Source organism: Saimiri boliviensis, chromosome 8, assembly GCF_048565385.1.
Source record: "Saimiri boliviensis isolate mSaiBol1 chromosome 8, mSaiBol1.pri, whole genome shotgun sequence".
NCBI classification, from domain to species: Eukaryota; Metazoa; Chordata; class Mammalia; order Primates; family Cebidae; genus Saimiri; species Saimiri boliviensis.
The window spans coordinates 48,894,118-48,906,500 of NC_133456.1; the positions used below are offsets into that span (position 1 = coordinate 48,894,118).

General features: G+C 50.0%; 1 protein-coding gene across 2 annotated transcripts in view; it reads right to left on the reverse strand.

The window, feature by feature from the left end:
• The window catches only part of FAM107A (family with sequence similarity 107 member A), a 53,510-nt gene that overhangs the window by 10,854 nt on the left and 30,273 nt on the right, over window positions 1–12,383 (reverse strand). The window contains exon 2 of one of the 2 annotated variants that reach the window (XM_010330941.3): window positions 12,188–12,251. In XM_010330941.3, the coding sequence (XP_010329243.1) occupies window positions 12,188–12,251 (64 nt within the window). Of the gene's footprint in view, window positions 1–2,294; window positions 2,463–12,187; window positions 12,252–12,383 lie in introns of those variants that run through there. The other variant, XM_010330942.3, reaches the window with a different exon arrangement.

A 12,383-nucleotide genomic window follows, 5' to 3' on the forward strand; every position in this document is an offset into this window, starting at 1 on the left:
GTTCATCTTGACCACAGCCGTGGGACCCCAGGCTGTCTAAGGCCTTAATGTCCCTTCCACTTGCCTCTCCCCTGTCCTGGTAGCTCTGTTTCTGTCTTTGATGGCATCAGTAGTAGCAAATGACACAGGAACCAGTAAAGCAATGGTTAAAGCAGATGGTTTAGTGGAGGCAGACTGGGTTTTATTCATGATGGCAATCTTTCCCAGCTGTGTTACCTTGGCCAAGTAGCTTAACCCCTCTGAGCCTCTATACAGCAAGGATAACAGCCTATTCATGGGCAGTTTGGAAGATCAAGTGATATAATGTGCATGATGACTTAGCCCAGCGCCTGGCAGAGTGATGCCCACTGAAGACAAACCATGGTACTTCTGTCCTGAAGAAACCTTGTGGCCACCACTCCAGATTTGATCTGGATCTCAAAATCACCCTCAGAGGCAGCCAGTGATACCCCGTTTTGTAGATGAGAAAACCAAGGCTCAGAGAGGCCAAGCTACTTGTCTCAAGGTACACAGAGAGTAAGCAGCAAAGCCAGGACCTTTGGATTCCAAATCCAGTGCTCTTTCTGCCACTCTACTGTATTCAAAGTGCAAAATGTCGTTTAGTTGACAAAGCAGGGTTATGTCATTTTCTCTCTCTGGATAGTCAAGAAACCCCAATGAAGAGGCTGTGGGAGCCCATTTTATAGATGAGAACATGGAGGACTTTGAACTTGAGGACTCCTAGCCTTTTGTGAAATACAAACTCTTGCTGGGGAGCCCCAGCCTGGCCCTAGCAGCTTTGGGCTTAAGCTAGAATCCACAGGCCTATCTGGCCTCAGGCTGGTCTCTGTTTAGGAGAGGACCAGCTGGTGGCCTTCCGTCTTCTGGCCCCACTTCCTCCTTCCTCATTACTGTTCAAGCTGCTGGGTTCAGAACACATTCAGAACCCTCTTGGTTCAGCATATAATGGGATGGCGGGTCAAAAAAGAAGAGAGGCTTTCAAAATAACGACTGGCAAAGAAAAAAGAGGCATTCAGTAAAAGTGACAAGCATGGTCCCTGGATTTCCTGATCCTTCTGGCTTTTTTCCTCTCCATGGGGAAAGTGCCTATTTGTATTTCACTGGCCTGCAGTCAAACAACAGCGTATCTGGGAGCCACCTCCAGATCTCCCAGCAGCCTCTGGTCGATGCCCGGAAGCCCCCAGCAGAGCTGCTTGTCCATTTGGAGGCAATGACTCAAGGCTGACTTCCTGAACATTTTGCCTTGGGTCTGCTGTAATTTCCTACCTCGGAAGGAGAATGTTGGGTGGGCATTTAGGATTTTGAACCAATTAAATAGCAGAGTCCAGGGCTAGACATGGAAGGTCCTTAGCAAGGTTAGCAGACAGCATTGTTCAGTTGATCTGGAACAAGCCCCTGCAGAACTGGAATCCCTGCTGGCTCATTAGTGGTGTGATGCCAGCCACTTCACCTGGCAGATGCTTCTGCAGAGAAAATTCCAGCGGGTACTTACCACCAACAGAGCTAAGAGGGCCACTCAGGATCTAAGCCACCCAGAGACACAGGTGTGGGGGCTGCCTCAAAGCCTGAAGCCACCCGGGTTTGGTAGCAGTTTCACAAAGTGACATACCCAATCCTATAGCTCTTGATTTCCGGCCCAATCTCAGACTTGCCTTGTATTACAAAGTGCTAAAGCCAAATCCACCAGAAGGGCAGGCCCTTCACACATTAACCTACACACGCTGTGTGCTGTGCACAGTGCTAAGCACCTAGCAGCCAGATCTCATGAAATATGAAAGTCGGATGACAGACTGAGGAGGTGGGTACTGTCATTACCCTCTTTCTACAGTTGAGGAAATTAAGGTTCCGGGAAGTCATCTGATTTCCCCAAATCACACAACCAGTGAATGAAAGAGTTTGAATCTGAGCCAAGCTCTGATGCTGAAACCTGTGTTCTGCTGGTTATGCAGAGAATTAATCCCCCATACTGTGTGATAATTGACTTAGGTGAGGCTATATCATGCATTAATTCAGATTCATCTAAGTTTGCAGCAGAAAAAGATCAACAAGAATGTGGGGTTGTGTCTGAGGGCTCTCTTCTTTGTCTCCTACCCTTTTCCGAAACCCAGGGTGCCAGGAGGTATCTCCCGTATCATTTTACGGATGCAGAGACATAGCCCGGGTGCCTAAACTCAAAGCACTCAGCTCCTCTGACAGCCCACTTCAGTGCACGGGGTCTGCCCTCCTTCCCTTCCACCTCCTCCCAAACAGCACCCCTCTCGACAGCAGGTGAAACAGAACAGAGATGGTCTTACTTCTCAGGTCGAGTCCTTGGGAAGGGAAGTCAGGAGCGTGTTGCGGGGCTCTTCACTCCACCGGGAAGTCCCGGACTAGCAGGGAGAGCTGCCTCTAGAGGGCGGTTCTTAAACTCCTGGGAACGGGAGGCAGCTGAAATGTGCCAACAAGTGAGACAGCCTTTGCATTCCTGTTTATTCTGGTATCAATAAAAAGGAACTGTTACTATAGTAACGAATATTTCACTTGGTGCACGGCCACTTCCACGGTGCGGAACATCATGTCCAAGCCACACGCTTGAGAGGCACAAATAAATACCTATTTTGTCAGATTGATGAGGAATAAGAAACATGCCAAGCTTTGTTCAGAGCAAGGCGGCTCACGTAGAGGAACTTCCCTTGTTTCTTATGGGAGGGTTGGGCAAGAGTGGATTCCAGCACTTCCCCATGGGTGGGGAAGCCAAGCTTCCTGCTGCAGTGATGTGGATTCTTTAGGTGAAAATGGCTCTGGTGAGGGGAAAGGGTGGGGTGTAAAGGGAGGAGAAATTGCTTAGCATTGGGTCAGTTCTTCATTATCCATGAATGGGTCAGAAACTCCGTATACAGTGTTTTCCGGATACCCTGAATTTCACTGGAACTTCACAGAGGGGCCAACAGAAGAGCGTGGGAGAGTGGAGGCATCGTGTCTGGGTCTCATCAGGCTCGTGTGTCAGCCCTAGCTCCAGCATCTTGGCTTCTGTGTTTGTCAAATGTGTCTCTTCGGTGGGCACTCAGTGTCTCTGCATCTTGGCTTCTGTGTTTGTCAAATGTGGAGCATACCGGGGTGGTTGAGAGGTGACATGGATGAGGTGACATTAGTGAAGCATACAGTCAAAGCTCAACATATAGGACTTTTCTGCAAGAGAGACCTGGACTCTGTGTCTCTCTTGGCACATGTTGAGAGCTCAGCATGGCACATTTTGCCTGGCAGAATATGGGTTCCATAAGTAGTAGCTTAATGAATGAACGTGGGAATGTAAAACATAAAAGTAGGCTGGCCGTGGTGGCTCACGCCTGTAATCCCAACACTTTGGGAGGCTGAGGTGGGTGGACCATTTGAGGTCAGGAGTTTGAGGCCAGCCTGGCCAACACGGTGAAACCCTGTCTCTACTAAAAATACAAAAATTAGCTGGTTATGGTGGCACACACCGGTAATTCCAGCTACTCGGGAGGCTGAGGCAGGAGCATTGCTTGAACTGGGGAGGCAGAGGTTGCAGTGAGCCAAGATCGGGCCACTGCACTCCAGCCTGGGCATTAAGACACTGTCTCAAAAAACCCCCAAAAAACTAAAAAAGAAACAAAAAAGGTAAAAAATGTGTGTAGATCTTTTTGGCCCACCTGGGTGCTTGTAGATAATGGAGGCATTCTCCTAATTTCAGAATCAGCTTTCGCTTGAAAAGCCGGAAGTGTTTTCTGTTGTTCAGTATCATCTCAGACCCCAGTGAGGAAGCTGAGTCTACCAGTTAGACTGGACCTCCACTCCAGCTTTACGCTCTTGGTTGACTGGAATGTGATGAGGCCTAGGACACACGTCACAGGTGCATGGAGGCATTAACAATGTAACCTTGTGTCTTCTTCGGCCTATATTATTTGTTCATTTAAGAAACATTTATTTAGTTCCTACTGTGTTCCTGGCACTGTTCCAAGTGCTGGGGATACCACGTGAATGACACAGGTAATATCCCTGCCGTCAGGGAACTTACCTTCGGGGGGGCACTCAGTGAAGGGGACATAGAGGATGATGACAGGCAGTGAGGAATGCCATGGTGAGCCAAGTCTGGGTGAGGTGAAAGGGAGCGGACACTGAAGGGTGATGTTTTAGGGTGGCTAAATCACAAGGGGGCAGTTGTGTGAAGTCTGTACCCATGGGAGAGCCTTTGGGGGACAGGAAGAGACAGTGGGAAGGCCCAGGCCAGGTGTGATCTTGGTGTGATGGAAAGGCAGGCTGGGTGCTGTCTTGGGAGCGAGGGAGGTGGAAGTCAGAGATGGAGCAGGAGGGGCAGGGCAGGCATGTCCAGGGAGCCTTGGCCAACCTGGCCATTCTGGAACCACTTAAACTTATAGGGCCTCAAATTCTCAGGTATAAAACAAGGTTTGGAAACAACCTGTGGTCCTTTTTGTTTCTTCTTCCCCAATTCTGCATTTCTTGAGTTATTTTGAATGGTAGCCCCCTCAGCCTCCCATCCTGCTCTGCCTAACTTCCCCAAACTCACGGCGGAAGAGGACAGTTAGATTCTTGTCAAGCCACTCTTTGCTGACCTGGTTCTTTACACATGTTGTCCTCCTCTGCAAAGAAGTATTTTGAGTATTTCCTAGGATCTATGGTGGCTCAGCTGAACCAATCCCGGTGCCTTCTTCTACCCTTTTTTTTTTTTTTTTTAAGAAAGACTTTTTTTTAAGTCTTGCTCTGTCATCCAGGCTGGAGTGCAGTGGTGCAATCTTGGCTCACTGCAACCTCCACTAGGATTACAGGCGCCCACTGCTACATCTGGCTAATTTTTGTACTTTTAGTAGAGATAGGGTTTCAGCATGCTGGTCAGGCTGTTCTCAAACTCTTGACCTCAGGTGATCAGCCTGCCTTGGCCTCCGAAAAGTGCTGGGATTACTGGTGTGAGCCACTGTACCTGGCCCCCAGTGCTTTCTAACAGTTGGGGAGTAAGAAGTATCCTGGAGCTGGGGAGCTTCTGACAGTCCCTGCTCATCCCTGGAGAAGACAGAAGCCTGTCACCCGGCGCACTCCAGAGGAACACGCACCTGACAGCCAGCGAGAACTGGGCAGGCGTCCTCAGATGTTGGGCATCATTTTCCCCGGGGAACTGGGGAGTCACTATACTTCTCCCACAAAAACTCTTCTCACAGTCCAACTTGAATACAAACCCATCAGACTGCTAGCCCCAGGGCAGGGACCTACCTATCTTCTCGTCCCAGTACTGAGAGGCTTGATAACTACTGTTAACCTGAAGACACCGGAAACCTTGATAGTGCTGAGCTTGTTACAGGACCGTCTTGCTGTGTGCTCATGTGCAGGTGCAACTACACATGAGATCAGAAGTCAAGAACCGCCCTTTCCCAGGCCACACTCCATCAGTAAGAGATAATTCCACACCCCAGGATGAGATGCAGCCAATAAACATGTCTATGGATCGACCTGAAAAAGATGTCTCCTACATAATTAATGAGAAATCATATGTAGTAGGATCTCTTTTGTTTTTCAAGATAAAAAAGTTGGTATATACAAAAAGAGCCAGTGTGGAGGCAAATACACTAATGTATTAGCAGGGGTCAACTATAGATCAATGTAACTCAAATATTATTACTAGATGTCATTTGAAATGAGTGCTAAAAATGGAATTACTGGGACATGCTCTTACATAGCTCCTCAGAACCTCTGGGGGAGGAACCGAAAAATCTGGATTTTTTTTATTGTTGTTTTTTTGAGACAGGGTGTTACTCTGTCACCTAGGCTAAGTGCAGTGGTGCCATCTCAGCTCACTGCAGCCTTGACCTCCTGGCATTAAGCAAGCCTCCCACCTCAGTGTTCCAAGTAGCTGAGACTACAGGCATGTGCCACCAGGCCCAGGTAATTTTTTATTTTTTGTAGAAATGAGATCTCACAACATTTCCCATGCTGGTCTCGAACTCCTGGCCTCAAGTGTTCTTCCTGCTTCAGCCTCCCAAAATGCTAGGATCACAGGCATGAGCTGCCGTGGAATTTGGATTTTTAACATACTCCTCTGGGGGTTCAATTATATTAAAGAGTTTGAGGACCATTGTTCTATAGTGTAAAATTACAGGCCCTTGCTACTATATTTCTGTAATGTTTGTAGCTTAAAAAAAAAAGGCCCAAGCATATATTGCTTTTGTTATCAGAAAAAGATTCTAAGAATTAAAAATGTGAGAAAGAGCAACCTTTCCCAACCACCTGTAGTTAGGAATCACATCTGGCTCAGTTACATCCGTTTGAATATGGGAAAACAGAGGCCCTCTCAACAAACCAGCCTTTGAGGTGTTTACTCCAGGTAATTGCAGAATTCAAGGCCCAGTCACTGCCTCCTGCCTCCTTCTGTGTGGCTTTCCCTGGAGGTCTTCCAATTCTTCTAAAAGGAAGGACTCTGGGAGGCCAGGGGCCTGGGGATCTGCATACTTGCTCAGCCCCCTGGTGACCTGAGGCATTGAAGGGGAAGCACAGAGGCCAGGCACACCGCTCCCTGTTTTCCATCTGTCCCTTTTAAACTCTGATTTCTTGGGAAACAGAGGAACGCAGAGGAAGGGGACAGGGAAGACCAGGGGAGGCAGTCCTGCCAGGGAGCTGGAGAGTTCTCCTGCATCTGTAGTGGGCTGGGCTGCAGGGTGCGGAAAATAACCTCCCCAAACAGCCTTTCGTTCATTTGTGCCCCCTTTCTCCAAGCCGATGGGCACCTCGAACAGCTTATCTGGCCTGAAAACATCAAACAAGGAGTTTCCATGGCAACTCAAAACTTCCTCCTCGGCCCTGTATTCAGTCTAAATCTCCAAGGCCCCTTTTCAAGGCCTCAGTGGGGTTTCTGAGCAGCCACCCACAAAACAGCCCTAGGGTCAAACCGTACCCCCCTGCCCCTCAAACATGCTCGGCTGAAAGGACTCGAGGGGAGAAGAAGCTGTACTGGCAGAAAGAATCTGTCATGGGATCCGTGGAGAGATTATAAAAGGAATGAGAGTCGCCTTTATAAGTTTGAACCGGGAAGAATTTACCCAGTTGAGGGATTTCAAGCGTGAAAACAGGAAAGTGTGAGGGGGTGGGGAAGAACCTAGAGTCTTATTTCAAAAGCTGGCTCTCCACCCAGCTGCAATTAGGCATGGTTAATTTGGTCTCTTAGCTGCAGAAGGACCCTGGGGTGCCCCCACTCCCAGTATGTTTCAATTCCCTTGTAGTCAGACAAGAAGCACAGATGGGGAGAGGATGTGGGAGAGAGCATGTGTGCTGTGTGCCTGTGTGTGCATGCACGCGTGCACAGAACCCGCGCAGACCATAGCTGTCGAATCAAACACATTCGTGATTCCCAGCAGCATAGTTGCCAGACGTACCAAATACAAACGCTACACATCTAAGTTACACTTTCATTTCTAATGAGTGCCAAGTAACTTTTTAGTATATTTCATGAAATATTTGGAACATGCTTGCACTAAAATGTGGTTTGTTGTTTCTCTGAGATTCAGATGGAACTGAGTGCCCTGTATTTTATCTGGCAGCCCTCCCTGGCAGAGGCAGGGATGGAGGCTGTGTCTTCCCCTCTGGCTGCAGAGGAGTATGGTTGCTGATGCCCACAGGCACCTGGGGAGGTGCCCTTTTGCCAACCGGGCAGAGAGAGATGCTTTCCTCCCTTCCAGGAACATGACCTGAGCTCCAGCTAGGATGCAGGTAATGCCCCTCAGATGGACTTGAACTACAGGACTGTATTGCCTTCTAGGCATGGCCAAACAGGCGTTATTCCACAGGGGTGACTCTTCCAGTGCTGGGATTAAGATCATGGACTCTGGCAACAAACCAGACCCTAATTCTGGCTCCATTACTGGACAACTGGGTGACCTTCAACTTTCTGTATCCTCTTCCCTAAAATGGGACAGGTGAGTTTTTGAGGAAGAAAGAAGATACCCTTCACATAGTGTGCATAGTGCCTGCTGCTGTAAGTGGTAGCCATTATACTGACAACTTGTTTTAAGAGCATTCAAGATTTTTTTTTTTTTGGGTTTGTTTTGGTTTTTGAGACGGAGTCTTACTCTGTTGCCAGGCTGGAGGGCAGTGGTGTGATCTTGGCTCACTGCAACCTCCACCTACTGGGTTCAAGTGATTCTCCTGCCTTAGCCTCCCAAGTAGCTGGAACTATAGGTACATGCCACCACATTATATTATTACTATTATTTGGAGACAAAGTCTTGCTCTGTTGTCCAGGTTGGAGTACAGTTGCACAATCTCGGCTCACTGCAACCTCCGCCTCCCGGGTTCAGGTGACTCTCCAACCTCAGCCTTCTGAGTAGCTGAGATTGTAGGCTCTGGTCATCATGCCCAGCTAATTTTTGTATTTTTAGTAGAGACAGGGTTTCGCCATGTTGGCCAGGCTGGTCTCCAATGCCTGACCTCAAGTGATCTGCCCGCCTTGGCCTCCCAAAGAGCTTCTCCCTCTCTGCCTGCCCCACCTCAGCCAGATTTGAGACTCTCCTTTCCTTTAGGAAGGCGCCGTTAGTCCGGAAGTTTGGGCCAGTTCTTGTTGTGGGACTTGGAGAACTGTGATTCCCGTAACTGGGTGAAGGGGTCTCCCAGAGGCGGGGCCTAAGTGACAGGCGAGCGGTTCCAGAGCGGGCCGGGCGGGCGCGGGGACAGGCACCGGGACACGCACTGCCACTGTAGACGCGGAGCTGGTTTGCCTCACGCTTTCGGCTCCAGGGGTCCGCGGGCAGGCCCACGGGTGGGGCGAGCTTCTCGTCCAAGGCAGAGGATAACTGGCCCGTGAGCCCAAGTCCCTTGATGCTTTGTAATCACGGACCCCCTCCGGGCAGGGACCCCAGCACGAGATCAAGTTTCACCTCCTTCCAAACGTCTGTCTCCAAGGAGAGTCCGGAAGGAAATACCCCAAAAGCTTACAGAGGCTTTGCTTTCTCTCTTTCTCCCCTGATTCCTGAATTATCCAAATTATTTGGACACTGGTCATATATTACATTAACTTAATTTTTCTAAATAAAAAGGCCTCCTATTGTTTTGAGAAGGAAAGCAACACCCGCTTACCGCAAACAAAAAGATGGAAGAGAAAAAGCGCCTGCCACCCACCCCCTCAACCTTAACAAATAAAACCACGAACTTTCTTTCCAAATCGCTGCACAGACACGTACAGAAAGGCGGTCGCTGTCGTAGCTCTGCCATTCCTTCCCTCCCCACCCTGTGTCACGCCCCACCGGACAGCGGCCCTCCCTCAGCCACGCCGCCGGCTCCTGCTTCTTCACGCCCCATTGCCTGCTAGGGTCGTGCCCACTTTCCTCTCTCCTGGCCCAAACCTCCCGCGCCTACAGCCACCTTCGCGCACTTGTGTGTCTCTGTTTAGGAGATCAGCCAGGAGATGGAACCGCGCAGGACTTCTGTAGTGAGAAACTGTGTGCGCGTGTTCTCACACATAGGAAGACAGCAATGTGTATCAAAGATCCCCAAAAGGATGAATGCAGGAAGAGGGAAGGAGAAAAGGAAAGGAAGAAAGGCAGAAAGGAGGAAGGAAGAAAGAAAAAAAAAAGAAAAGTAATTAAAAAGACTGACGGGAGGATCGCTTGAGCCCAGGAGTTAGAGATTAGCCTGGACAACATTAGGGAAATCTTTTCTCTACAAAAAATAAAAAAAAATTAGCCAGGTATGGTGGCGCCCACCTGTGGTCCCAGCTACTCGGGAGGCTGAAGCAGGAGGATTGCTTGAGCCCAGGAGTTGGAGGCTGCAGCGAGCTATGATTGCACCACTGCACTCCAGCCTGGGAGAAAGAATGGGACCTTGTCACAAACAAACAAACAAACAAACAAGCAAACAGAATGACGGAAGGTTAGGAAAGAAGCAGAGCAACGAAGCAGAGGCGCCCAGCGGCGGACCTGCCAGGGGCTGAGAGCCGTGCGCCCGCGAGCCCTCCTCGCGCTCTTCCCGCGGCGAAGGTGGCGTTGCTCCCACTTACCTGACCTGAGGAGCACGGCTCTGTAGAGCCCGGTGGCATCGGAGGGCCCCCGGGCCCATTCGCTCAGCCTCTGCGCCATGCCTCTGTGCGTCCTACTGCGGAACCAGCACTGCGGGCCGGGAGCGCACTGCAGGAGCGTAGTCCCGAGCCTAAGCGCCTCCGCGACAGTGATGCGGCCCCAAGGCCCAAACCCCGCCGAGGGTCAGGTTACCGCGGCGGCGTGGGCAGGCGGGAGGGGGGGGAGCTGCTGGAGGGGCAGGGGGAGGGAGAGACACCGCTGCTGCCGGGGGAAGAAGGGGGAAGAAGGGGGAAGAAGGGGGACAGGAACCAGGGCAGGTGCCCGCGCCCAGGTAGCAGGCAGGGTGCGGGTGAGCGTCTGCAGTGAGGACTCCTAGCCACGGGGTTCCAGAGCCAAGGCGAGAACACAGTGTCCTGATTTCAGCCTCGGTTGGTCTCCCACCTACTCTTCCCCTTTGGCCGCTGGCCTCGTTGATGCTACTAGCAGGCGTGGGATTCTGAGGTGCCATACCTGAGATTAGATCCCATTGCCACCGTTTAACAGCTGTGTGACCCCATTATTTAGTTACCTAACCTCGCAGAAACTCAGTTTCCTCATCTGTAAAATGGGGATAACCAGAGTACTTTCTTCATAGGTTTGTGAAGTTAATCAGCTGATACAGACAAGAGAGTGAGAGCGAGCGAGCGAGTGAGATAGAGTGTAGCTCATAACAGAGGCTGGTGGAGGTGTATGCTGGTACTTTAATGCATGTCCCAAGTAGCATGGGGTGGGTGGCACTGAGAGGCAGGGTCTTTGCTGGGCAAAGGCCTGTGGAACTGAGAGGCAGGGTCTTCTCTAAGGCGGAGGCCTGTGGAACTCCACGAGATTGCTTTCTCTGGCTTTGTGGAGTGTCTGTAACAATCAGAGGTGAGTGGGCCAATCAGGTCTAAAGGTGGGAGGTGCCAAGCTCACTCCGGGGTTTTGGGAGATACAAGAAACTGGCCATTTTAAGGATCTATTCTGTGTCTGGTGATAAGTTTCTTTTAAAACAAAAACTCATGTTAATTGTGTGCTTCATGTTCTGTTTCATTTAATCTTCAGAATCATATGAAGCCGGGTCTATTAACATTGCAGATGAGAGAAAACTGAGGCTCAGAAGGGTGAAGCTATTTCTCTGAAGTCACATAGTGTGGGGCTGGGATATATGAATGCAGGTGGTCTGACTTCAGACCTTGGCCATCTGTTTCTCTGCCTCTCTGCTTTCTCATTCACTCATCACAACAGTCCTGAAGGGTGGGTATTCCCTCCAGTCTACAGGTGAGGGTGTTGAGACTCAGGGAGATGAGGTGGCTTGCCCATGTGTGCACAACCAAGACCCAACCCAGGTCTCAGCCCACAAAACTTGTGCCCCTGAAATCCAGAGACTCCTGGAGCTGTCCAGGGTACTGGATGGCCTCTGTCCGAGGCTGTGTCTAAAGGGGCCAGGGAATCTTGAACTGGGGGCTGGGGTCTCAGCCACACAGTACCACCTCCCTTTTGCCACCTGTTTCCAGCGTTGGTACCAGCCTTGGTACCTCCAAGGCCAACTGTTGGCCAAGCTCTCTTTGGTTGGCCCATGGTCACTGTCCAGACCAGCCTCTGCTCTGACTCAGAGGTCCTGTACCTCTCTGCTCCACAGACATGATCCAGTGTCCCGAAGACCCATCTGCCATACCTCAGACACCAGTAAGGGGCCCAAGGTGGCACTTGATCTTTGGGGACCTCACTGATTGGCCACACTGATCGTGTCTGTCATCAACAATCAGCATTCAGGAGTGCCAGGCACGATGCCAGCCATTTGGCATTTACTATCTTATATCCTTTCTTTAGAAGATGAAATTATATCCAATTTACAGTCCATCTCATTTAATCCACTCGATAGGTCTTTGATCAAGCTATGGTTATGCCCCTTTTACAGTAGAGGAAATAAAGCTCTTATAAGAGGCTTAAGATCACATAATGCTCTAGATCACATAACGTAGTAGAGCCAGAATTTCAACCCAGATAGTGTCAGAACTTTTGCTGCAAGGGGGAAACCAAACCAACTGTCGAGCAAAGTGGGATTCAAGGAAATTGTGGCTATGAGATGTGCTTTTGTGGAGCATGTTGAAGGGATGGACTCTGGCCGCACCTAGGAATTCTAGGTGGGTCTGACTTACCTGAGCCATTTAGTCTCTGCTTCTCATTTTCACTATGAAATCTGGCCTGAGGAGAGTATGTTTTCTGTGAACAGAAAGAAAGTAGGTGGAAGTGAGGACCCTTGGTTCTTTGGCAGGAGGAGGGGTGATGAGATATTCACAATGTCTCTGAGTCTTTTGGGTACCATAGGGACTGGCCAGGGTCAAAGTCCTCTCC